Source organism: Hippoglossus hippoglossus, chromosome 7 (genome assembly GCF_009819705.1).
Source record: "Hippoglossus hippoglossus isolate fHipHip1 chromosome 7, fHipHip1.pri, whole genome shotgun sequence".
Classification (NCBI taxonomy): domain Eukaryota; kingdom Metazoa; phylum Chordata; class Actinopteri; order Pleuronectiformes; family Pleuronectidae; genus Hippoglossus; species Hippoglossus hippoglossus.
Window position 1 is genome coordinate 14,700,265 of NC_047157.1, and position 27,447 is coordinate 14,727,711.

At 44.5% G+C, this 27,447-nt stretch overlaps 1 protein-coding gene across 1 annotated transcript; it reads left to right on the top strand.

The window, feature by feature from the left end:
- The first annotated feature begins 8,363 nt into the window (after window positions 1-8,363).
- si:dkey-157g16.6 (uncharacterized protein LOC561837 homolog) lies at window positions 8,364-23,883 on the top strand. Its single transcript, XM_034591018.1, has 3 exons — window positions 8,364-8,516; window positions 10,054-10,194; window positions 21,130-23,883. The coding sequence occupies exons 2-3, from the start codon at window positions 10,170-10,172 to the stop codon at window positions 23,166-23,168; spliced, it is 2,064 nt and encodes a 687-aa protein (XP_034446909.1). The 5' UTR covers window positions 8,364-8,516; window positions 10,054-10,169; the 3' UTR covers window positions 23,169-23,883.
- Window positions 23,884-27,447: the final 3,564 nt, after the last annotated feature.

The window sequence follows — 27,447 nt, forward strand, 5'->3', positions numbered from 1 at the left end:
TTGAAAGAGGCCTTTGTCCCGGTTCGCGTTGTCAATGGAGACGGGGCCGTAGCTGGGATTAGGTGGACAACAGGCAGCTTTCACCAGGCTCCTGCTTTGTCCAGGTCTTCTCCAACAGGATGGACTCTTTAGAAAGGACACCCCGGTGAGCTGTGCCCCGCTCTGTTGCCCCTGTCTCCCTGAACACTGGGCATAAGTTAGACCCCGGAGAAAAGGTTTAATAAGGAGTGGAGAATAGCCATTAGCTCCCTACCAACCTCTGTTGATGGAGGAGAAAATAGAGGGACCAATAGACTAACACAAACTATTGGAGTCTGTGACAATCATGAAAGGAGAAACTAATTCCCTCTCCTGGGCGTAGGCCTGACTGGTCCAGAGACGACCTCAGTCATGACTGAATTTAACAAACCACGAGTTTAAAGAAAATTGGAGTGGTTGTCCATTTCCTCATTTATCCCATTCAATTAAGTGGATGGATTCTCACTTATTTAGAGGTGTGTGTGTGTGTGTGTGTGTGTGTGTGTGTGTGTGTGTGTGTGTGTGTGTGTGTGTGTGTGTGTGTGTGTGTGTGTGTGTGTGTGTGCATCTACTCATATTGAGCCTGTGTTCATGCCTCTGCATTTGTTTGTGACTCTGGGTTGAGTCCCTCTCTTTATTACTCTCCCTCATTCATTTACCAGTGTCTTATTTATAAAACCAATATTTTCTATATTCCATCCCGGGGAAGTGATGGTGTCACTGGATGCACTCATTCACACCCATGGCAAGCATTGATTTCCACCGTTCCTGGCCTGCATATATGAATTGTCTTTTCAAAATTAAATCAATTTTCAATCAATCCAGAAGTCCTTTCTGCCACAAACACATCTATAAATAGTCGCTGGTTTGAGAGGAGGGTGGAGGAGCCATGATTAAGTGAGATTGTATTCACACATACCTGAACCACTCCAATGGCAAGATAATTTAATCAAATAAAACTGTAATATTTTTTTTAGAAAACGAGCCACAGAAAATATCAGTTACCAAACATGTAACGACACAAAACTGTGGAAACAGCGAGCTGACAAAAATGCTAATTGTTGCTGCTATAGGTGCTTATCATTAAAACCATTGGCAACGGATCTGTGACTGTGAATAAACCCCAAGGATAAAGTTTCATTCAACCAGCTGAGTGGGCTGAAAGTGCATCGTGTGTCCGTGAGTCATCGTTCAGCGTGATGCCAAAAGATCAAGTCCGCCCCGCGGTATTTGAAATAATGAACACTTTACATACATTTGCAGCTGACCTATTCATTGTGAATGAATGTCAGCTATTATTTAAGGAAATCACCTGCACTATGTAAACATTTTTGCAAATTAGTGTCGGTGACTTTCATCTTGCCTCAGTAAGCAAGGCCCTGTTTTGCATCAGTTATAATTTTTGATAAGCATGTCCTCAATCGTGTAGGACATGAGGACAAATACGTCATTGTATATATCAATTGTTTTTTAGTTGATTAAAAACATGTCACTGTCGATTCAAGAAAATAGCATTTCAGAAGTGTCTGTGCACAGCTTAAGTTGGTTAAATCATTTTTAACTGATAGTAACTGTTAGGCTGCAGGAAGGGAATTAACTTAAGTTGGCAGTTTGAAAGGATGAACACACACACGCGCGCGCACACACACACACACACACTTTAATAAGTTAAAATCACTGTTAAAGTTAAGGAATAATTCAATGAGCTGCCCTTATTATCTACAATCTCCAACTGTTTTTGTTTGCGTGTGTTCGCAAATTGTAAATCCACATGAAATACAAAGGACCTAATGCCAATACTATAATTGATACATAGAACTGATGTGACATATGACTGATATCCACACCTGGAGCTGATGTTCAGGACTGGGTCGTATCAGCATCTTCTCTCAAGCCTAAATCGCCCAAACAATATAAAATTCCCACACAGATTGTAATTTGAAACAGCTTGGAGCTCTCATATAATCTAAATTCAACTCCCTGACCTCCGTATAAGACCTGTTTCCATGCCCTCGGACCACATGCCTGCATGGCGTGGAAAGTTCAGGTTTCCAGGGTCACATGTCTTTCTCCAGATTAACAACATGCATGGACGTGACCAGAGACCCTCTGACACTGCAGGCTCATGCAAACGGTGTAGGTATCAGAGAATGTCCATGTGTCCACAGGATGCATTCAGACGTTGCTGGTCTTTAAAGACATTGTTCGGCCGACTTTCTCTGCAGTTCCTCTCTGATCATTGGTCATGATCAGCAGCATAAAGGCAAGGTGACATTACTGAAAATATAACTGCCTTAAGTTTTATTTTAGGCTTCAGAGGTACAAGGCTCAGTACAACAATATCATTTCAAATTATTAGCTGCTAAATATGTTATACTCTTGTGTTTTGGGATTTGCTCCCCCATGTCTAATGTGTGAAACTATTCATTGAGCTGAGGAGTCTGTGGGTGTCTTATCACTTCGAAGCGCTAAATCTGATGTGTCTGTTAAGTTTTGTGAATGACCTCTGTGGTGTGTGTGTGTGTGTGTGTGTGTGTGTGTGTGTGTGTGTGTGTGTGTGTGTGTGTGTGTGTGTGTGTGTGTGTGTGTGTGTGTGTGTGTGTGTGTGTGTGCTGCGTCAGTATCTGCGAGCGCTGTCAGTACTTGGAGCCATGCCACAGGGTTTAACCCCACCGCATTGATCCCCAGGTTGCACAGGGCTGCCTCCTAATTCTCCAATTTTCAGCTGTTAGAGATAGAATTGGAATAATAAACAGCTGAAGCCCCCCCTCCAACCACCACCGACCGACACACACACACACACACACACACACGCACACACGCACACAATTTGTCCCTTCCTCCACTGCCTGGTTGGGGTAGAGTTTCTCTCCCTGTCCTAATCCCAGCCAAAGCCCAAACCCTCGCTCCTCCACTCTAATGAAATGTTATCGGCCAACTTTGTAAATCTGGGGTTGATTATCACTATCAACACATGCACATTTTTTGGTTTATTTCTGGACACATAAAACAGAAAGGTGTGAACTCTCGACTATCAGTTGTGTCACTGGATAGTTTTTGTGCGTTGCTTCCCCAAACACTTATGCATCACTGCGCTTTGAGTTGCTTTCAACAAAGCTGGCTGGGAACACAAGAAATTAGAAGTTATATGTGTTTGGAATTACAAAATGTGCAAAAATGTTCTCACATCATTGAATCTGGGTGTTTAGTTTCCCTTAAGTTGTGCTTTGGTCCGTGTCAGTCTACACAGTCCTGGAAACAATTAGTCTCCTGAGGTCAGACCTCAGTCTCATACCTCAGGTCTCCGCAGAGTCTCTAGATATAGATCGGCCTCAGTGGTTGATCTATATATTATCACTTACAGTGTCTAAGGTCTAAATAAACCCTCTAACACAGGTGCATTTGTGTTTATGTAAGTCAAGTAGGAAATAATTGTTAATGTCAATTTGTTAATCTTGCTCTTTTTTCAAACCTTTAATATATTTTACGTGGTTTAATAATTTGAATCATCCATCCACTTAAAGACCCCACAGCAGCAGCACTTGTTAAAATGTTAAAGACCAGATTTCACATCGGTAGTCAAAAGTTGGACGGTGTAACTAAAGAGTTTGCCTTTCACCGATGAAGAATGCAGCAGGAAAATGTGCACATCATTCAGCCTGGGGAGAGAATGCAGGAGGCAGGACATAATGTGTAATATGTGCTACCGCAATCACAGGTTTTTGTTCACAGCAGATCGACACTGGCGTCAGCCCGTATCACCAAAAACTCTCAAATCTCATTGTCTTTCCAAGTTGACATCTTTGTCTACACCTTATATGTGTTTTGTTCTTTTTCATACTTAGATATTCAGTTTTGCATCCATCCCATGTTATAAGTGCCATCAATTATAATTTTCTGGAGCTATCCAGTTGTATTCTCACATGGGCTCACTTGGATATTTTCTAGACATTTTATTAGGGGACTGGCAGGAAAATTTCAGCAAAATGTTGTGAGTTCAGTTCATGTTTGAAAGCAGCTTAATACAGTAGTTAGGTTTAGCTGTGTATGGAACTCGCTGAATACCTCACCTGACAAAAGTGTTTTTAAACGTTGCCATTAAATAAATGCTTGATAGAACATGACAAAAAAAAAAATACATTAGTTAAGCTACTTTAATTTTCAAAAATAAAGATCTTATTGTTAAGTAAGATGCAAGGGACTTAAACAGTGTCACTGTTTGCAGTACGTGTATTTCCAGTTTTTCAAGTTGAATGAGACGTGACTGAGTGAAGAGTGATTTTGTTGTCAGAAGTAGTTTGCGTGTGTCAGTGTTCAGATGTGCAGTGTACAAGGTCTATTCTCTTGTTCTTACATAGAGCAACTGCAGCTTTGAATCCATGTCTCCGTGCACTCAAAGCTGTTAAGCATATGATCATATGATATGTTGCTTAGCTACTCACTCTGCGTGGGCGGTGTTGCATGCAGATTTTCATCAATCTAAATAAAATGTAAGCCTGATTCATCAGTTTGGCTCGATGAAACCAGCTGACACACTGACCCGTTCATCACTGGGCGAGCAACCTGCTGAATGGAGGTGTTGAGCTTGACATGCCCCGGAATATGAGGTCAAACGCTAGCGTGTTGACCTGTAGCCTCTGTCCATTCAGGAGTCATTTTCAGCCTGCCACAGCTCTTTTGTCTGCCTCTCATATCTCTCCATTAACCTCCAATCACCAGGCACCTACGCAACCTCCCGGTCCTGACAGTAGCCCATGTACCCCGGTGTCCGCTGGACTGAGTCTCCTCTGGGTGTTTGGGGAGCCTGAGCCGTCACATGTGTGCAGAGGCATCTTCATGCGAGTCAGAGAAGGGTGCGGGATCGTCAACACTGACACCTGTCAAACTCGCTCACATTGCACAGGAACTAGTCTGTTCAAGCGTACCTGCTCTGTCTCTTTCTCATTCTCTCTCAGTCCTATTTTTCTCCGTTTTTTTGGCTTGTCTCGTGTCCCGGGGCCCTGAAGTCTTTGTGCTTCAGTAGTGCTGGGCTCAGCATGCTGCCTGTGTCCACACACTGCTGCCTCAGCACTAATAAGGCAATGGAGTGATAGAGAGAGAGAGCGGCACAGTTGTCTGCTTTCAACATCCCCACCCAACCGTACCCTCACCTAACCCCCCGCAGAGACGCCATTAGCAAATCTATTGAGGGTCCCATATTAGGGGAAACATTAAGGAGTCTAATTGTGGCTCTGAACTGGGTCTCACTGGGTGTGTTAAGTTTTGTAACCACTCTAATGAGTTGGAGTGTTTCCTCCAATGGGTTTATTGCCCTACATTCCAATTTGAGCCATGTCACTGACCACTGGGGAATCTCCTAAAATAGCTCGACCCACTTGTCCTACAAAAGAGTCTTCTCAGAGGCCATGTGTTTGAAGGGTAATTACAGTCCATTACAACTTGGCTCTTGTGTCTGTAGTTTGGGTCATTATTTCTGTCTGTTATAACAGTGTGTCCACTAACGTAAGTGAAACCCAGGAACAGGCCGGCACTGCAGGATAAACTCAAACCAGGCGAGAAACATGAGCAGATCGTGTGATCAGATAGGCGGAAAACGAGCCAGCATCAAACTGTGTGTGTGTCTGTGTCTGTGTGTGTGTGTGTGGCACCCTACAGCAAGGTAGTTCAATGTTAACCAGGAAATTGGTTGGTGATGCATGTTTATAATGGACACTTAATTATCTTTTCCATTTAAGATTGATTACCACGGGGGGTTATTTATCTTTCTGATCATCTTATTCCTTTTGAGGTTTTTTTAATTTGTTTTTAGTGATGTTGTTGATTGTACTTGATTAATTTTGATATTTCTGATAAGATTATTGACCAAAACTGCAAAAACACAATTCCAGTTGTTGTGATCCTTAAGTGATGAATGTGAGAAAGTGAAATCCCGTAATGATTTTCCACCTCCAGGCTGCTCAGGTTGCAAACACTTTCCATAGTACAGTCACATGATGAAGTGCATGGGATGCTCACACTAAACATATGACCACAATGTCCCCCCTCTATTTTCAGCTGGTCCACTCTGTGCACTCACTTGTGGTGGACTGTGTGTGCGTGTGTGCGTGCGTGCGTGCGTGTGTGTGTGTGTGTGGTGTCCTGTATCCTGTAGCTTGTGCGGGAGCGCTGCAGAGAAACCCGACTGGAGCAGCGGCTCCGTGTAACGGGAGGAGATGACTGGACCATGTGGCCCTGCAGTGTGTGGTGCTAAAAACAGCCTGACAGCTGCGTGTGCGGGGAGTGAGTAAATGAAACTGGGACAGCACCTGACCACAGGATAGATGGAGCTCGGAAACATTTCTGAAAGTGTTTAGTGACACAAATATTGGATCATAAACCCATCTCATATAATTGACATTATTTATTCTAATGTTTACTGGAGCTGTTGCACGTTCAGTTTGTTGATCTCTTATTGTAAATACCAGAGTAAAAGAAAATATCTTCCACAAATACTAGAACACTTCTTTTCCTATTTATGTGATGTTTATTGACCGTCTCATTAGTGTTAGGGTTATCAAATTAAATTTCTTTTTATTTAGTAGAATCAAAGCACAACATTTATTATCTCGAGGCAATTTACATTGACATTGGACTGATGCTGATACTTTTTAGTTATAACAAATGTAAATGATTACAATTTTAAGGTAATGACAATTGCTGCTAAATCCAGTCTTTTGGGGGGATTGTTCTCTGTCTAAAGTTGTATGAGAGGTTTATCAGTTTTACCTTGCAGCAACTTGTCTTTTAGCTGACCTGACAGCAACTGGTAAGTCGACTCACAGTCACTAGTTTTTGTTTTACTTTTGGGAAAGAAACATGAACCCTGTGGCTTTGCTGTGATGGGTCGCCCTGGTGGCCACAAACTGGAAACCAGCATTTCAATCGTAAAATGAATGAATGTCAGGCAGGTGTAAAGTAAAAACACAAACTACCACAACCAAGATAAGTCTCATCCACAAAAGGAAAAACAAACCATTTAAAATTAGAGCCCGACCAACGTGGATTCTTTGGGAGCGATGCAGATACTGATATAAGGGAGTTATAAATGTAATCGTAGCTTGAACTTTGAATTAAGAAAATAACATTATTTTAAAATGTAAACATAAACGCATTGCTTATCAGCAAGCATGAATGCTGATACCGATATGTCTGTGACGATATATCAGCAGGGGGACCACTGGACCTTGTTGAGCAATGATTGGCTGGAATCTATTGCAACAATACGACTTAATGATGGTCTGCCTTACTTATTTATCTACACACACTGGTGCTGAGCAGTTAGAGATAAGGAAGAAATCCTACGACATCTTTGATTTTACGTAGTTTGTTATGACTTTTTTGTGACTTGCTAACTCTTGTCGAGTTGGTATTTCAACTTTCTTCTTGTAAGGATTTTTCTGGGGGTCGGAGGTCTGGGTTCTGGGAGAAGATCATTTTGGACTAAAGTATAGTAGGACAGTCCTGGCTGAGGGCTGTGTGAGGACTGGACTTGTGAAGTGCTGGTTTCAGGATTGCTGTGATTGGGGGTGGAGCAACTGTTAATCAGTAAATATCTCTAAACTGTGAGCTGACTTCTTCTTAAACAAATCACCCTTTTTTTTGTGCCTGTTTAAATGTGCTCCATGCGGAAGACGTGACGTGTGGGTGAGACAGTTGAGAAAGATCTTTGACAGAGCTGAGAAACAAAAAGGTTATTCAGTAAAGTAACATTGTTTCTGCTTTTGAGCATTTAAGCAGTTTAAATACTTTGAATGAGTGACAAGTAATGAGTAATTAATTACATTTTCCAATTTGTCATCATCTGTTTTAGTCAGTCAGAAGAGAATCCAGCCATTGTTCCTCTGTGTGTGTGGGTTTTTTCAAAATCACAATCTGACCACTGTTCCTTCAGCTCTGTCTTAATCCTCCTGGGGCCAAACCAAACTTACCCTGGTCCTTTCCCTCCAACCAAAAAGTCTCTCTCCCTCTCTCTCAACTGTCATCAGTGTCCAGGCTCTTTCTCCTTCAGAGCAGGATTGGTCAGTCCCCCACTCTCTGCGCTGCCCTCCCCTCATTCTATCTGTCTCTCTCTCTCTCTCTTTATGCAAAAAGTATTTAAGTAGGAGAGAGAGAGAAAAAGAGAGAGAGAGAGAGAGAGAGAGAGAGGGAGGGAGGGGAGGGAGGGAGAGGGGGATGGGAGATCAATGGGGGAGGGGAGCTGAGTGCTCACTCTGTTGTCACTGGCCATAGAGAGGGAGGGAGGTAGAGAGAGAGAGAGAGAGAGAGAGAGAGACATAGAGACAGAGGGAGGGAGGTAGAGAGAGGGAGGGAGGGAGAGAGAGAGAGAGAGAGAGAGAGAGAGTGGAGTTGTGTCCCATATGTGGAAAAAAAGCATAGCAGTACACACACTCTGGTCTGGTCTACTCCAGGGATTATCCTAGTGCTTTCAGATCTGATGGAGGACGTGCAGGCATGAATCGGTAAGGCTGCCTGTCTTCTCTGCATCTCTGTGTTGATCTGCTGTCACAGCCCGCTGCTCTTCCTGCTGTTTGACTCGGCTCTGCTGAAGTTGGACGAGGAACCCGAGCTGAGCTGAGCATGTTGTAGAGAATCTGATCTTTGGCCACTGACCATGAGACGTTTTCCCCAAACCTCCTGACTGTAGCTCTGCCTTCTCCTCTCAGCCCCTCTGGACTCTGCAGGAACAGTGTTTGTTTTCAGTGGAAGCTGTGGTTTGCTGCAGAAGTGTGTAGTTAGTTTCTCTGGGCTGACTGAGTGTTTAGAAGTTGACTGTCAGTTAGAGCAGAGGGGGTCGTATAGTCGGTGTTGTACGTGAAGCCTGTTGGTGTCCAGGGTCAGCCGTGTGGTCATTGCGTAATTTCTTGTCCATAGGAATGGTGCATGAGTGAATGTATATACTGCTGTTTATATTTACACATGCCCAGAAAGATAAACTCTCTTTAACTAATCCAACTTTATCCAAAAGCATTAAATGTCAGTGTTGCATTGGGTAAAATACTGGTGTCTAAAAGTTGTTTAATATGTTTGAGATTTATTTCCTTGCTAAATCCTCATCTTTATTTATAGAGTGACAAATATTTGTGTATTTGTGGATTAAATGTTTTCACATATTTTAAAAACTGGAAGACAATTGCAGTCAATTGCCTATTGTTCTAAGTCTATACTCCTTAATGCAGCTAATGCACAAATGTGGATTAAATAAAATAAAATTTGTCTACACATATTTTAGAAATGACACAAATGGCTGCTGTGAAAAAACTACATTTTCAGACAGTTGTTTTAATCTCACGGTTTTGCTCAGAGAGGCAGATAGGTGCTTTATATCAGAATAAAACAACACTGGAGGATTAAACTGATGTTAATCTGTGCATGATTAAAATGTGACATTTACAACCCAAACCAGAATGGATTACTTTGCCATATTTTCTATAAGTTGGTTGAATTTATTATGTTTTCAACACATTTTCAATGTTTTTCTCCTCATACTTACTTTTTTTTTTCCTTGGTGACAAAAGCTAAACTTTGAAATCATGGGAGACATTTTTTTTTTTTCTTTACCTTTTTGCCTGTGCAGTTCCAAAAGTGTTTGTTCTCCTAAGAATGCAGTCTTTATTGCCCCAGTGCACAGAGCAATGGTATGCATGAGTCTTTTTGTGAGGCAGATTTAGAAAGCCCTCTTTAGAGGCTGCACGCAGCTTCACAATCAGCTTAATGCCTGCCTATAATGAATACCCTTGTGTGCGTCAATTTGGGAGAGTGTGTGTGTGTGTGTGTGTGTGTGTGTGTGTGTGTGAACTCGTGTTTTTGTTACACTGATAGCGTTCTCAGGTTGGTCAGTAATTCTATCATGCCCTGGCTGAATTCTCGTGTGTGTTTGTTGCTGTGAGAGCTTGTGCGATCGGTCGGTTGACATGTGAGTGTTTGTCCAGACATTGTGCAGCAGCCTGTAACTGCCTCACCTCCCTCTCTCTCTCTTTTTCTCCCTCCGTCTCTCAGGGTTGTTCTGTTGTCAGCGCGAGCTTGTGCCAGTGATGGACCACAGCCGGACGGATACTAACCTGAGCTGGTGTTCACGAAACAGCATTCCTCCTTACTGAGACCAGCTCCACAGAATGCTGAGTCCTATTGTCCCCTATAGTGAGTACACTGTTCTTTATGTCTTTCCTGCTGCATGTCACCTCAAACAGACCCACTTGAGTTAGTTGGACTTTGCCTGAATCAATGACCCCCCCCCCCCCCCTTCCTATACTCCAGAAATAAGCAGGAGTGGATACTGCGTTGTGTAAGAAGAAAAAAAAAAGGCACAGGTGAAGTGTTGCATGCCTCTGTGCAGAAACAGGCACTTTTTTATTTTTTTTCCTTTACGTGACTTGTTGAAATGCTAAACCCTCGGCACCGGCCCCGTCTGAATGTTTCATCATCAGGCGGAAGACACAGATGGGGAAGGGAGAGAGGCAGAGGGAGACTGGAGGGCTGATGGTGTAAGCTGCAGAAACCCCTCAGTTCTGCCACTGTCATTTTACCTATACAGCTCCGGACCCACCACCATGCCGCCTCCCGCTCTCCTTCCCCTTTTGCCCTTCTCTTTCTTTTCCCCCTTTAAAAATGCTGACCTTAATAACTGATGTGTCCAGTTTTTGGCCTCCCCCTTTCTCAACCACCCACCAGGTTTCATTTGAGTCCAGTGCGCTGGCTCTCCACAACAGCATTGTTTGCCGGCCAGCATGGGGCTGCCTCCGCGGCCCCGGCTTCAGCAGCCCCCTTTTTGTTTTTAACCAGCTCTTTAACTTGCCTCAAATGAGCATTATCGGGCATGACAGTTACAAGAAAAGAGGGGAAATTGCACCGAATGCTTAATTTAAAAAGTATTGCTTCATAATAGATGGTAAAAAAGTTTGAATTTGCAACAAAATGGGGTGCGGAGGCCGTGTAGAGCAAGTGTGTGGGTGTGTGAATTCAAACTGGACAAAGCAGCTTGATTAAAGCATCTCGAGAGGATGTTTGACAGTTTCCATTACTCTTTGTTTGCTTTTTGTCAATTTCACCCTTGAAATAGCCAATGTTATTATTCGACCACTCATTAGATGAATGGAATTCAGAGCTGAATAAGTAGTTGACCGCATGTGTTGTTATGAAACATGTTCCCTCACAAGTGGTTGATTTAAAACCTGTTCTCCCAGAACATGTTGTGGCTTTTTCCCATTAAATAATGTTTATACATAAAAATCCAATTAGGGCGAGTTGCTTACAATAATTGTCTTCATGCATGCTGGTGTTGCTTCTCACAAGCGCTTGTGTAACTGGTCTTCCCATCAGTTCCCTGCACCCTGCTAGTCCATACTCAACGCTGCTGCAGTGGACGGCACGTCCAAGAATGTCACAAACTGCTGGTGGAATAGTTAGCATGCCTCCGGAGCGCCACACTGCTGGTCCTTCACGGGAGTCTTCCAGTACATTGCGTACCAGCCTTTGTGTGTGATTATCTTTTATGATCAGGACGCACAAAGCTGGTTTTCATCTGCTCTGTCCAGCAGCTTGATGGCTTTTTTTTTTTTTTTCATGTACAGAGTAGCTCTGTTCTGCAGCGCTTCTGCAGGGGTGAGATCGTTTCAAAACAGCCGGCCAGTGTGCACGTGTGTAGACAGGGGGATCGTATGAGCGCACACAGCAGTGTAAGGTAGTCACGCTGTTTACTCTCAGACTGGTGACACAAACACACCCCTGTGCTTGGTGGTGACACTGCAGCTCACTGTCTTTTAGTTAAAGTCTGTAGTCACGATTCTAGCTCAACAATAACGGACTGTTATGGACTTTGCATATGTGCAGGACATGCGAAGACTCTCACCTCCGTGTTGAAATTCCCTTTGTGGGAATGTCGAGCATTCCCACATCCCAATCCTATTTCTGACTCCTGCTGAAGGCATTTCTGCCCCAGCACATGGACTGGTCCCAGTGTATGAACACAGAGTTAGTGGAGCCATCAACACACACCACTCTTTGTTATCAGGACTGCCCTGACATATCCAGTTGCAAGGGTTTAGATGGCACATTCAGCCAGTGTTTGTCTGTCGTTCTTCCTCTGTGTGTCCGGTCTTAGTCCTCGTCTCCGGCCAGTCCAGAGGACTTCAAGCTGGGGCGAGTAGCCCTGGCTGGACCTGAGAAGAAACCTGAGAGAGATTCCAGGGGCCATGGATACTCCTGGAGGGATTTGGTGCAAAGAATCTGTAATCTGCACTTCAAACACACTCTTAAATCAGTCCCAGGCCGCCAACCCAGGAGTGCCCTAACTCTTGTTGCTGGGGGGGCCCCGCTGGTGTAGCGATACCTTTTCTTTTAAAACAGCCCACATACACACAAACACACAGATACACACATGGGGCAACCACACACACACACACAGTCCAGATCTGGCAGTTTTTATAGCTCTCCTCTGCCTGACCCCTCTCTGGCTCTGTTTTTATGTTTTGTACGAGTGTCTTTGTGAATGACTCGGCTAAGTCATGGAGTAGTTTGTATAGAAACAAGAAAGGAGTACAACTCGTCCAGGCCCCTGAAGGAGCAGGTTGGAGGGGCCATACCAGCATCTATTCCTATTGTCGGCAGAGTGGTATGAGTGGTGCCGTGCAGGGGCCTGTGAGGCCCTTGAGTAAACACGCAGCTGGCTAAAATGTGTGTGAAGAAGAGCCAGGATCATTAGTTTGGGGTGTGAATGGGCTCTAATTAGCCTCCAGTGTGTGTGTGTGGCTGTGTATGTGTATGTTTGCATGCCTCTGTTACCTCAAGAAAAGAAGGTTAGGGACCCAGGGCCCCGGGAGTCCACTGGCCCTCTGCTCTGTCTCTCTCTGAGGGATCATCAGCTCATTAAGGAGACCTCCGCTCCCATTAAGGGCCAAATTAAGAAGCAGGGAGGGAGGTGAGGCTCATTTGGATGGCAACACTTCACTGGATTCCTGAGGCAGCAGAATTCAGAGCTCGACAATGAGACGCAATGTCTTTCACACCAGTGCAGCTCATTAGTAAATGACTACACTTGAGAAAATACTCAAATTGCTGTGCCATTCGGTGTTTGCAGTGCAGTGATCATAATATGCTCGGCCATGACAGCAGGGACTGTTGAATACACTGAGCTCTCTCTAATATGTGTGTGTGTACTAACAGAAAAACAACAAATCCCAGAGCTGTCCATGTGCCGAGGGTATAAGCTGGGAGCACAGAGGGGCCGGGGGATTTGGACAGAAGGGAGGGAATGGAACATGCACACTGGGAATGGGGGGGAATAAGGGAGGTGGAGAGGCAGAGAGCCGGGGAAAGAGGGAGATTGCGAGGAAAAGATATAGAGCTGAATAGGGCGAGATAGAGCAGAGATTGGGCTAGTGAGACAGATGGAAGGGGCGATTGGTCATCACAGAGCCTTAGGACAGCTGTTCTTTGATATATTAGTGGACACAATGACCTAAAGCCAGCCTGCAGTCACAGAAAATAGGAACCCTGTTTTTCTTGAAGGACTGGGGAGGGAGCAGGGGGGGGGTTGTTTGCCATTTGTGGACGTGCGTTTGCAGGCACGGGGGATGGGGGAGTTGTTTCTAAAATTACGAGCATGAAGTGACGCATCCAGCAATTATTCCGCAGGCTTTCTAGTTTTGGGAGAGAGCTGGGAAAAGGGCTGTACAATGAGCACGCACTCAGATGGGAACTTTCCTTTGCTGCACTGCCATTAGCAATTCTAAACAGGTTTGTCAATTCATCAGTGTTAGGAAAAAGTGCCATTTAATAGTTTGGCTGCAGCTCCTCTCCACCCACTCTGCACAGCAGCAACCTTTAAGGACAATGTGAATGCTTGTTCGCAGCTTAAGATATGCCACATATTACTCATTTCATTCTCTTTTCTGATTCGTTTATTTATTTATTCTAGTAGATTAATAAATAAAATTCTAGTAGATTAATAAAAGTTGGTGTGATTTTGTTATTCCCCAAAATGCACAGTAGAGCGCTGTCACGTTGTCCTTCCCTCCGAATACAACCATGTTTTCTGCACAAGCTGACAAAAACTATTCTGACAGCTGGCCCGAAACATTCCCAAAGGGCGATGAAACAAAAAATAGAGTCAAACTGTCATGCTGATACATGGAGTACAGATAGCTCTTTCCACAGAAAGAGGAACGCATAGAGATGGGGAAAGAGAGAGAAGCGTGCATGTGCACACACACACACACACACACAGAGGACATCCCTCAATGCCACTGCAGGAGATGGGCCCGTTCCTCCTGGGATTGGACTGGTGAGGCGTGTTTGAAAAGAGCTGCGTCTGCTCCTGCTCTGGGCAGCAGGTGTGAAAACTCCCCACCAGAGCTCCCGCACTCTTGTTATTACGTCTTTTTAGGGCCATGAAAGAGGGAGCAGATGAGCCAGAGGGAGCGAGAGGCAGAGTGGGAGTGTGGGATTGTCTTTCTTTTGATTGATAGCAGCCCTGTGACTAACACATAGATTTATAATAATTTTCCCTAGCAATGCCCAATTATGCATGGCTGATAAATTATGATGCCTGTTGTCTGGTGTGTGCATTATCCCCCGTCTTAAGGCAGTTTGGGAAGGGTCTCACGGACTGACCTCGCACTTCCTTTAACAGCTTCTTGGCAATACCCCACATGAAAACAGGGGCTATTCAGCATGTGTGGGTTAACTCGACTTTGTGTAACACAAGTTTTAGTATAAGAAACACGATCCGCAATCTATGTGAGGAATTTGTTATTTTGAAGTGTGCTGGTGCAAACTGTGCACGAGCTGATAAAATGTATATGTCATTCCGAAGTGAGAGAACGTCCAGAGACAATTTTCCACTGTCTTCACTTGCCAGGCTGTAAAATGTGGCCGGCCTCCGAGATTGGTGTTTTTATGACAGGCCAGGTAGTGTGCAGCGGCAGGATGGCCGCAGCCCAGTGAGAATGTCCTGCTTGATATTAGTGCCATAAATCACAGTGAACTTGAGAACAGAGGACTTAAGGGCCTTCAAGAGTGAACGACAAATCAAGATAACAAACTCTGATAAATAACAGATTCTCGGTCGCCTCGTGCTCTGTTTGAAACTCGACTCATAATCATTCAAAACAACGCAGTTAATTGGATATGTTTATCTAAAGTGAACTGGAGCGTTTAAAGATTCCTAGAAAAAATATAGAATATCTACGACATCCTAATGTCCAGAAAGCAGCAGTTTAATTCATTAACTCCTTTGTCATAACATAACAACTGATGCAATCCTCAGAACGTCAAGTTTGTGATTTTTCAGCATTAATATATTGTTTCTCAGACTCATATTTTCTCCTTTGTTATGGCTTCATGCTTTGTATTATAAGTGCATTCATTTCATTTTCTGTAAAGCATCGGTTTGGTAGATGTGGTCTTAAATTCAATCCCTGACATCTTGACACAGCAGCTGGAGCAGCATTCTCACAACAAATTGACTCTGCCCTCTGTGCAGCCTTTGTTGAAACATTGGAAGAATTTTGTTTTGGCATTAAGTAAGTTGATTGTGTTGAATTTTTTTGTGTGGACATATTTTATATCCTGACTATTGCACTGTTTAAGCCTTTCTTATCAACAGTTTCATATAGACCATTAATAATAAACTTTTAAAGGAAACCGATCATGCTTTTTATTATTTTCAAATAAATACAAATTTAAGTTTGAATTAATGAGGTTGACCAAAGCTCAGACATCATTCTGCTCTTAGCACTATAGGTTCCAACAAGCGGCCTTTTATTTATCTCAGATTTCTTTATACTGTCGTCCACGTTATACAAAGCTTGTTCCATCGAAAAGGGTCTACTGCAGTGGTATTATAGGCATTTAATATACTCCACCATACAAAATGTTTGCAATCAATTTTTTACTATCTTGTAGAAATATAATATTTATTTCTGTATGTTTGTATATTAATTTTCCTCTGTATAGAGTCAGTTTATATGAACAGATTGTCATTGAAAGACTAAATCCTCAAAGTTCGACCACTCAGAAGAAAGTGGGCTTTTAAGGAGACCTGAGACAATATTGTTTTGTTTTTGTATTGTTTCATTCCGCAGCTCAACTCAGAGGCTGCATTAGAGATAGATAGGGACTTTGCTGAACAGTGATTAATGCAGAGCTTCTCTGGCGGAGTTCCAGATTAAAAATATATTGATGGAAATGTGTATAATAGGTTTAACATGTAATTATGCAGCTATATTTCTCCAGAGAAAGTATGTATTTCATGACTTTCAGGCATTTTTATAAAGTTGGAGGACATATCTTTTTAAATATATAGTATATTTTGTATATGAAGAAGTTGACCGGCTAAGCAACCGTCTGCAGGTCTGCATCATTACTCTGGATATTTATGCTTGTAAGAAATAAGAATTAAATAATGATCAAAAAAATATGAGGAGGACATATGTTTCTCCATCTGATTTGCGTCTCTGTGTGGACGTGCACGATCGAGTGGAGGAGCTCTCTCCGGTCACTGGTTCGGGGTAGAGATCAGCCCTGAATAGAGCCTTGATTGGATTGATCCACAGCGCCCTTGTTTACAAGCGGCCTATTCACAGTCGGCACGGTTTAATAGCACGCTGTCCCAGAAGGCTTGTTGCATCCGTGTCCGTTTTGTTCCTCGGGGCAGGGAAAACAAAAGTGCCGGGAAGGGAGAAGGGGAGAGCAACCTCAGGGGAGTTGTGAAACGGCACTGGAGCCCTGCATCTCTGGGCTTCCTGCCAGGATAGCGTTTCACCTTACCCACTGATTCCTCTTTTATAGAAAGCCACAACACGGTCTAGAGTACTCCAGCCTTTATGGGCCAAAGGCTATTTCAGTTTCATCCAGTCAGCAGCAGATTCAGTGACTGTGTACTAGACTTGAGCATTCGAGGGCAGGAATCACAAATAAACCCAACACACTCCACCCCTGAGCCAGAAGTGGTCTAATTTTAATTTTAGGGCCTCCTTAAAGTAAAGTGGGTTTTCTGGTGAAGAGAGCCGGGCCACTGTCTTCATCACGCACTCCTACAATAGGACGCAGCGCACACAGGTCCCTCAATAAATCCCAGGCCAACACAAAAGCTGTCAGTGGACTGCAGCTGAATAGATTAATAAGATTTCCATAATTAGACAGGCCCCTGACAATAGGATCCTTCAGGCTTTGTCTCAGGGCCAACTGGATTGTCCGAGCCGCGCACGTCTGCTGGACGGCCGTGCACAACAATGGCCGAACAGACAGTAAGGTGGTCAGCGGAGGAACATCTGTCTCTCATGGGGCCGAGAAAACAGATGCACACACACACACACACACACACACACACAAACTGGGAGATTTCATGTGCATAACACAAGGTTCCTATGAAGATATATATGTTAAATATATATAATAAATAAATGACATATCCTTTCAACTCTCTTGTGACTGGATCAGAAAGCAGCTTTAATTGTACTGATATGCAGTGAATGAAAAAGCTTCCAGAACAGTTGAATGGGGAGAATATTCCCATTTTGTCCCACTGATGTCCTGGTCGGTGCTTAATAAAAGTGTTTTTAAACTATAATCCTCCTTCTAATATGAGTGAGACAGCATTGATGGGGGTGTGGTGTATGTGAGGGATGAAAAATATATCACCATTAAAGTTGAAACAAAGCTTCTTCCATCTGGATTCCAAAATGCACAATTTTGATAATAGTGTCTTGTTTCTCTGCTGCATAGAATCCTTTACAATCTAGCATCGTACTGAGGCACACAGTTCGTTGGAGTCAATCTAATCATCGCAGCGTCACTATCCCCACATTGTCCTGATTTCCGACTTCTAATCTTAGCTTTCTTCCCATCCCTCCTGTGAATTAATCTACATGATGGCTCTGATTTAAGCAGAAGTGTAGATTAGAGCTTGCTCAGTTTATCGAGTGCTACTGCTCTAAAAACCACAATCCGGCAGCAGAAGGCAAGATCTAATTACACGGAGAGAGCTAAACACTGCACTGAAGCCCTGCTGTTTTCATCGGGGGTGAGTGGCGGCCTATCACTCATCTCACTCACTCTGCACATACAGGGACAATTATGGAGTGTAAAGACGTGTACAATTTATCTCGGATTTAGGAGTAAACTGGTTTCCTCAGGTATACGCAGCTGGCCCAGGGGGAAGTGTGAGAGAAGTCAGTTCTGCGTTGGTGCTACTGTGATGATGGAGTGGACAGCAGTTAGCCTGCCTCACCGAGTCCTCTAATGTCCGCTCCAGTCCACTTAGAGGGGGACGAAGCGCCTGCTGTCCACTCTCTTCCCTCCCTCCCTCCCTCCCTCCCTCCATCCCTCCATCCCTCCATCCCTCCCTCCTTCCATCCCTCCCTCCCCGCTGCAGGTTTTATGAGCTCCCCTGGGCTCTCATCCATCTCTGTCACACACAGGCCCCATTATTGGGGCTGCTCACAAACTGGTTGGGCTGCAGATGGGAAGGGCCTGCAGGACATATATGGTTTCTGCAGTCCGGACAAAGGCCTGCAAGTCAGACCGCAAACAAATATGTGTTCATCTGGGTGTGGACAAGCCAATGTCCTCAGCATGTTTGTAAGAATCTGACAGTGTGAGGATGTCCTTGTGCATCTTGTCGTGGTGGGTGTGTGGCTGCGTGGGTCAGCCGAAGCTTAGGCAAGTACTTGAACTGGTTTGGCCATTGGGAACTTAAGGCAGTGGATTTGAATATGAAGGACATGATAATCCAATGGCCATCTGGTCTGCTGGTCTCATTTGACTGAATAAATAACGTGCGTAATCTGAAAACACACATGGGGAGGTTTGGAAAAGCGGGGGAAAAAGAAAGAGGCCAAAGTTAAGGAGTGAGCTAGAGAGCAGCAGCAGCAGCAGCAGAATCACAGGCTCTGGATATTGAGATTTGATTTAAATGGCAATAAGAAGCCTGGCTCCACACACACAGACAGCCATGAATAATGAATCATCGGGCGTCCACTGAAGGGAAAGCAGTGAGGCCAGTAATGACGGCTTTTGCCTTATTCCTTTTTACCTACCTTTTCTAGCCGGAGCAGTTGTCACCTCAGGGTAAATCACAGCACTTCAATAATGCCAAGCTATGTGTGGAATGTCAAGCTAATGCCTCAGCAAGAGGCAGTGCTAGTCTCCAATGAAGCAGATGATTTTATTATTATAATTGTGATGTATTTGGTTGATGCACACTTAAACGTAAACTCTGTACTTTATGATAACATAGAGACACTATGAAATCAGCTTTGGGTGGCAAACATATAGCATCGAATAGCATGCAAACATTAGAATTAGCAGATGCACTTTAGGGAAAGCAGTTTGTAGCTGTTATAATTAATCAGTTAGATGATGATCCTAAAATTAATCTGCAACTATTTTAGTTCATTTTTTTATTCACGTTTTAAGCAAAATGCCATACATAAGTGCAAATGTCAGAATATGATGTTTTCCCTTGTCATACATGATGGTATCCTGAATATCTTTTTAGACCTTACCTTAATATGCGGGGTATTATTACAGATAATTTTGATTGATGGCAATTACTAGATTCATCAAAAAAGATGATTGTCAGTTGCAGCCCTAAAGGAGTTGTAATACTACTTGGTTTAACAACATATTTTAGAGGATGACAAGGTCTTTTCATGACCGGACATGGGTGGAGGACAATTCATGGAGGAAAAAAATGTTTTTCTCCTGTTAGCTCTGCGATGTGCTCGGTATGTAGCAGCCATGATCAATCAGACCTGGGTCCGTGCTGAAGTCAGCCAGAGGAGCAGACATTCCACTTTCCCAATGTTCCATGGGAGACTGTGCTGATGAATAGCACACTGTGCTGCACACCCAAACCCAACCCCCCTCTTTCTGTCTTCCTTTCTTTCTTCCTTTCTCTGTTTCTCACTCTCTCTACACCACTGTCCACACACAGACCCTCCTTCCCCACTCCCTCCCTCCCCCTGTCCAGCCAGCCAGTGGGCCTTTGGAGCGCTGGTGTGCGGTGGGTGGGTGGATCGGTGGGTGGTAGGCGGGGGTGCAGGGCGGAGAGAGCAGGCATTCAGAGCAACATGCACTGGGAGATAACAATAGCTCCTCTGGGAGACCTGCAGATGCTAGCAGTATAGGGAATAGTGGTGGGATCTTATCGCTACTCTAACATAAGCTGGGAAAGAACACATCCATCCCCCTCAATCTGCTTTCACTCTTTTACTCTCTGCAGCTTTCTCTTTCTCCTTCCACCTCCCCTTTTACCTTCCTCTCCCTCTCTGGGAAATTCGAGCTCCCCAGCATGATGGTAACACTGAAAAAAGTTTATTTTACAAACAGAAGAAAGGCCATTTTTTGTCTCTGGAGGGGGAGCGAACGGACATGGAGAAGTGTCTAAACTTCTGTCTAGTTTACGCATCTATATCAAGCCGAACATAGTTTATTACTTTTGGTTGAATGCATGTTGAGCTCTCTTACGACAGTGTCATACATTTCTGACAATAACAAATGTAGTCAGGTATTTGTCTTTTGTCCCCAGTTAGATTTAAAGTGGGGGCTGTGTCTTGTCTTCATATCAAAGTCACACTTTCAGAGTGTTTTAATAACAAAACTTAAAATAATAATAATAAACAACAATAACAACCAAATGATATTGAAGAATATCAAAAAATTCCTAACCTACCCTATATCATATTATTCTTTCTTATGTAATTCCATTTACTGGTGACTCAAACTTTGCTTGGGATGTGTCAATCTCAACTATAAATTGTATATAAGTAAAGTGATATTTTATATAAAGACCAACTTTAATTTTGAGAATTATTTCAATATTAGTCATAGCAATGAGAGAGACTAAAACTGTTTCCATTTTCCAGTTAGTGATAAGGAGTTAGTTTAAGGCCCTCTATAGTACCTAATGGATTTATACCAGGATCAGGAAGCTGTAACAGCTCAACCTTCTACCTCTGTTCTGAAGAATATAATCACTACGACACCAATGTCCTATGTTTGATAAAACACAGTTACTGGTAAATGTAATTAGAGTAAAACTATAATATGGTTTCTCTGTGTTTCTTTTGTCAGGTCTGTTAAAGATGCACTGGAACCCAGAGCATGCCCAGCCTCTCAGCCAGTGGCCTGAGCAGCACCTGGATGTCTCCTCCACCACCTCATCTCCGGCCCACAAGTCAGACTTATACTCTGGCCGCGGCCGCAACTCCAGCAACTACGCCTGGGCCAATGACGACATCTCCGCCCTGACAGCCTCCAACCTGTTGAAGCGCTATGCTGAGAAGTACGCTGGTGTGCTGGACTCACCATATGACAAGCCACCTACTGTTGGCACCTACCATGAGCCAGGAGCCTTCGGGAGCCTCAATGGCCAGAAGACTGAGCTAGAGCCCTGGCCACTGACACACAGCACTGATGCCTCCTATTCCCTGGTGCCCCCGGGAGGCCACGACAGCCTCTCAGGTTCCAAAGTTTTAGCCACATCTGGGGGACTACCGGGAGTTGGCAGTGTGTCAGTAGTGAACAGTAACCTCTCAGACTCCGGCTACAGTGGCAGCAGCTCCTGCAGTGGCTCCAGTGAGTACCCCAGCTACAATGGCACCTATCTTTCCTCAGGGTACTGTCCCCAATCCAGTGCAGCACTTCCCCCTTCCTCCCTGCACAGCCTCCAATCCACCCCTACTCTGGTCCCCAGCTATAGCCCCACCACACCTGTCTATAACTATCCCCCAAGCACATACCCTCCCCAGACCAGCCTCGCCCCCAGCTATAGCCACCCCTCTGCAACCTACCTGGCCTCAGGTCTGCCCGCCCCAACTCCTGTACCCTCGAGGCCCACAGTGGTAGGAGGCAGCTATGGTTACCACAGCACCACCCTCGGGACATCTGAATCTGGAGGAACATTAAAAAGAAAAGCATTTGAGATGAACGTAGAAAAGGATGAGGACGGGGATGGCTCTCGTTACAGGAAATATGGCTACGACCCCTTGAAGGCCGGGGGAAACTCACCCTACAGCGTAAATGACAAAGAGTGCCGGGGAAATGGCTACAACGGTTCAGGCAGCACAGACCCTCAAACCTTCAAGCCCAGTAAGGCCTCCTCCCAGCCTCTGGTGTCTCCTCAGTATGGAGCAGCAGGGGAGTACAGCCCTCCAGCAGGTATGACAGGGGAGAATGGTGTAACAGAGCAGGGCTTCAACCAACAGCAGCAGCACCGCGCACAGGCCCACAAACGATCCCCACTATGTGGTCCAACTGTTGAAACTATGAAGAGCCCAGATCCCAGACTGCTGGACCTTGTCAATGGGGAGTTATTAGACTGCAACCCGGCCCTTGGTTGGAATGATCTTGCCGGGCTCACCCATGTCAAGACTGCCCTGGAGGAGGACCTGCTGTGGCCTGTGTTAAGGCCCAGTCCAGTTGTGCGGCCACCAAGAACCGTCCTGCTGTTTGGCCCCCGGGGAGGAGGTAAGACGACGTTGACTCGTTCTTTGGCTTCACAACTGGGGGCGTCCTTCTACCAGTTGAGTGGAGCCATGCTGGCCTCTAAAGGGAAGGCCGAGGCAGAGCACATTCTGGGGTCTCTCTTGCATGTGGCAGGGGCCCGTCAACCGTCAGTGGTGCTGCTTAGTCAGGTTGAGGCCATGGAAGAGGACGGGCTGAGGCAGACACTGCTGGCCATCCTGGAGAAAGCCCAGGTGGGGACCCCTGGTCTGGTGATTCTTGTCTGCACCACTGGCAGGCCAGATCTGCTGCAAGACGCAGTTCATCAGAGCTTTGCCAAGCGATATCATGTTGGCCTGCCAGATGTAGGTATGCGCAGGCAAGTGCTGCTGCAGGCTGTGTTGCCCCAGGGCTGCAGCCTGAGCGAGAGGGAGCTAAGCGCTGTGCTTCAGCGCACCGATGGCTTCTCAGTGTGTGAGCTGCTGCAGCTCAGCCAGCAGGCGCTCTCCTCAGCAGCCTCCCCCACTGGGGCCATGCATGGCCTCCCCACATCCTCCAAACCCCCAGCCTTCACAGACTTCGAGAATGCCTTCTGCAAGGTGCGCCCACACACCACCACAAAAGAACTGGACACTTGTATAGAGTGGAGCAAGATGTATAGCCACTGAGAAAGCAGCCAGTCACTGTACTCGGACTGCAATATGAACCTGTCTTTGCTTTGACATGGCAAGCCTTGGGAATGTTTTGTTGTTGTTTTGTAATTACAGATTATGAAGCCAAAAGAGCCAGAGAAGTTCAAATATACTGGAGAGCTGACAGAGTTGTATTTCTGGCAGAAGCATGCCATGGTGTACTGTTTTTCTTTTTTTTGCTATGAATATCCGCAATATTTTATTTTTCCCAAAGAGAAGAAAGATGAATAGGCCTTGCTGAGTGGGGTAGTGTATTAGTCATTTGGCCAATGGGAGAATCTGATAGCTATTTGGATCTTCTCTGAGATCCTGATTAGCCTTGGTCCAGGACAAAATCAATTATTTGTTGCTAGGTGACGTGGTCCAAGATTATGGATAATCAGGGTTTGGAAAATACCCCCTTTGACTGCTACTCTCAGGATTGTATTTATTGCCAGTCCAGTCCATGTTATCCTAATGTTGATTTAGTCTTTGGATTGTCACTAATCATTGAGTACGAAGGGCTCGGGATCAGCAACATTTCAGCAAACCTCAGTTTTTGACCAAAAACATGTCAAACCAAATGAATAATCAGCAGAGCTGTTATATTTCCTCAAAAGGGACTTGCCCTCAAAATCACAATATATCAATATTCTCGATAGCTTATTAATAAATCTTGAAAAAAACTGGCACTCTATTACTAGATTTATTCACATTTATTAAACATGACTATATGGCCGTCCCTTGCCGGGTGTTCAGTTGCAGTTACACTCAACACATTTGCTTGTAGTGTATCTTCATTCAACTATTCTCCCAATCTTGAAATGGTACAGACAGCTGACTTTATTATTATCGTTTACTTCCATATAATTGTTTTATACACATTCCTCATCAAGGGCAGTTTTCCTGAGACTCACACTTACAGAGCCACACCTGCACACCCAGCTTCTCCTACAGCGTGTCTGTTTTCTATTTCACTTACTACTTTTTGTTTTCTTAGTATGTAGTCTTGTTTGAAATGCTCAGGAAGAATTTCTTTACCTCAGAAATATGAAATAAAGAATGTATGTAATCTTAGGGTCTTAGTAGGGAGGGTCGCAGAGCGGGATAAAGGAGCGAGGGGAACCCTGACAGTCTTGTAATACCCACTGCAGCTGGGCTTTTACCTCGGGAGAGAAACTTGAATATGCTACAAAGAGTAACATTGAATGTAATTCAGGTATTTCAAAGGATATTTGATGCCATAAAATCCATGTATTATTATATATGACTATATAAATGCATTTTCTTTTCTGTTCTTTTACCTTTTATTTTTATTGTAGTTTATGGTGGAGTGATGTTTGTCTTCAAGAATGCTATGTAGTATACAGAAAATATTCCTTTTTTTGTTGGACAAACTGCTCGCAGATCTCCGCGTGATTCCGTGTTTACATATCCTGTATGTGCTAGCCGCTGTCTAGAGTTTTACCAACGCAAAAATATCATTTGAAAATGTAAATACAACACCACGCACAATCACACGTGTGCACTCACAGTGAACGTCCGAGCACAAAATACCCCCCCGCAAAAAAGAAAACAAACCAAAACAAAAAAACAAAAATGTTGTTATGCGCAGCTTTCAGCAAATCCCAAAGTGTGAGGATTCACAGTTAATGTGTAGGTATTGTGGATGAGCCCAACATGGAGACAATCCAGACAAATCTCTCCTCCTGCAGCAGAGCGGTCCGACTGCTCCGTCTTAACAAGCCGGAAAAACCTGGTCACTGGACTGCAGGTACAGAGGTCGTTGGTGTTAGACTGTTGCCATGGACCTCAGGACGTATACACACACAATGATGTAATATTTCCTACCGACCTTTCCTCCCTCTCTCTCTCTCTCTCTCTATCCCTCTCCCCCTCGCTCCCTCCCTCCCTCCCTCATCACTCTTTTCCCTCTCTCCCCTGTGCAGTCTCATTAGATTGGATTGCCCCCTGGCCACGAGCCCCGGTGGCCATGTGGCGTTGTATCCTCTCCCCCGCCCCCCTCCCCGCCAACCCCCCACTCGCCTTTCCTTATACCGATTCCTCCGGAGTGGAAGTGGTCTGATTGATGTCCAGCAACCTTATATCACAGTGCAGCCTTCCCCTCTCCAGCTGGTGGCTTCAGTCATGCCATACAGCCAGATCAATCAGAGTGACCCCCGCTGTGCATACTGATCACTGTCTCAGAAACTGAAAACACATTTACAAGTTACAGAGCGTCCCCTGCCTCAAGTGGCAGGACATCGCCGGCCGTTATTCACACGTAATTACAGAAAGTGAAATAATAACGACAGCATTCGGATTAGTCGTTTCCAGTTTGTCCAACAAACAAGCTTTTATTTTTTACATGTTTTGATCTGTTGTTCTTGGTTATTGTACATTTTCTGTAACCATTTCTACCTCATTTTTGCGGCATATTGTACATGAAAGTATTTATTTCATGTCTTTATTGATGTCTGATAATAATGTTCTTGAACTGTAATGGTCTACCTCAGAAAAGACTGTATTTTAAGAGAAGAGTATCACACAATATTAAACAGAATTTGTCAATACTGTACTGCAGTTGTTTTTATTTTTCGATTTTTTTCCAAGGTGCTGCATTTGACCCGAGTACTGAAACTACGCGATGCTGGTGCACGGTGCTTACCTCATGTGTCTGTAGCCTGGTTTGACCCCAGCGTCGAGGGCAGCGCAGCTACTTAAAGTGATTGGTAAATTCTTTATCGTGTAAACACAAAAGAATCACGTCAGGAGGTTCTGGGTTTGTTCCAACATTAGCGCGGATCGACTTCACACAGTAGGATGTACAGTCAGCAGGCAAAGTCAATACGGAAAAAAATGAAAGCTGCACTGCTGTTATAATTAAAGCACGGCTGTGTGTCGTGACGAGTGTGTATCTGCGAGAGGTCAAAGATTAGAAAGAAAGGATAGCCACGCGTGTGAGTGTTTTAAGATGAAGACCGAGAAGAGCACTGTGTGTTTTTTGTGTGTCCACTTGCACAAAAGTTTGTCATCCTGCGTGTTTGTGCGGTTTTATGCGTTGTGGCGTCCAGGGCAGCAACAGAGGCAGTGCTACTACACCCCTGAGGCTTCAGGCCCAGCACCAGAGCGCAGAGGTCCTTCGTCCCTGTCACTGTCTGTAAACAACAGCTCTTCCCAGCGGCCTGCCCCGTGCTATTCCGGGCCCTTCCTGACATCTTTCAAAGCCTCAAAACTAATTCGAGAGCCGAAGCAAAATCTGGGCAACTCCGTGCAAAGCAGTGAAAGTTTAGGCGAGGCCCGGGTACTGGACGCGTCGCTCCTCGGTTATGGATAGCTCTGTCAAAGCGGAGTTTGAAACATCTGTGTCTGAATCCCACTAGAACAGTGGTGCTGGTGGTGTTGATGACACAGTAATTAATTGTCTAATAATGATCCATAGCTCTGTTATAAGTGCAACCTTGTGCAGCGGCCGCCCTTCATCCTCTGATGAAGGATAATCGTTTCTGCAGCTGTTTCAAAATTAGCTTCTATCTTTTTCTGTCACAAACTCAATAACATAATCCACAGAGCAACACAACCTTGTAGGCAGGTAAAGTAGCCCATGTGGTAATGGGACATTGGAATACGAGGGGGGGGGGAGCTTTTTCCTCCACTTACATACTTATTTAACACTTGAGTTATTCAACCTTATAATAAGGGACATATCTGGTAATTGATAATGACGTCTCAAAGGTGGTTCGTGTGAAGTTTACCTCCACACAGTGTGATTGTGTTGCTGCAAGGTGACTTATTAAACTTCAGAACAGTAGCTGATTGGCTGCCTTCTTCATAGATACCGACAGTACTTCCACAGCAGGGCTTTCAGTGAGTCACTTCCAGTAGGTGACGTCTGAAAAGCAGTGTGTCCTCTCTGTCCTGAGTAATGCCCGTCCTCGAGGAAGTCAATCATTTTCCTTCTCCCTGCTGATTGGAGGTAATTAGGCGAGCCCAGTTTGTAATTGGATAATAAAAGATGCTAATGAGCTGCTGTCCTATTTATTTATACTGTGGCAGTGAAGAGGACACAGCCGTCACACTTTCCTCACTGCGATACAAAGTTATACTAAAAGGACATTTCACAAAAGTATTACCTTCATACAAATGGGTTCATGATGGAGTTGAGGGTATATAGTATATAATAGTTGGTCTTATAACGTATTAAACTATATGATAATGTCAGAAGTGTGCATCTGTAATGGAAATCCGAGATTGTAGTCTTTGCATTGCACTGATG

Bases quoted from the DNA above. Each gene is read 5' to 3' on its own strand.
- si:dkey-157g16.6 (XM_034591018.1), top strand. From the start codon at position 10,170: ATGCTGAGTCCTATTGTCCCCTATA. The intron at 10,195-21,129 runs GTGAGTACACTG...TTCTTTTGTCAG, and splicing joins GAGTCCTATTGTCCCCTATA to GTCTGTTAAAGATGCACTGG.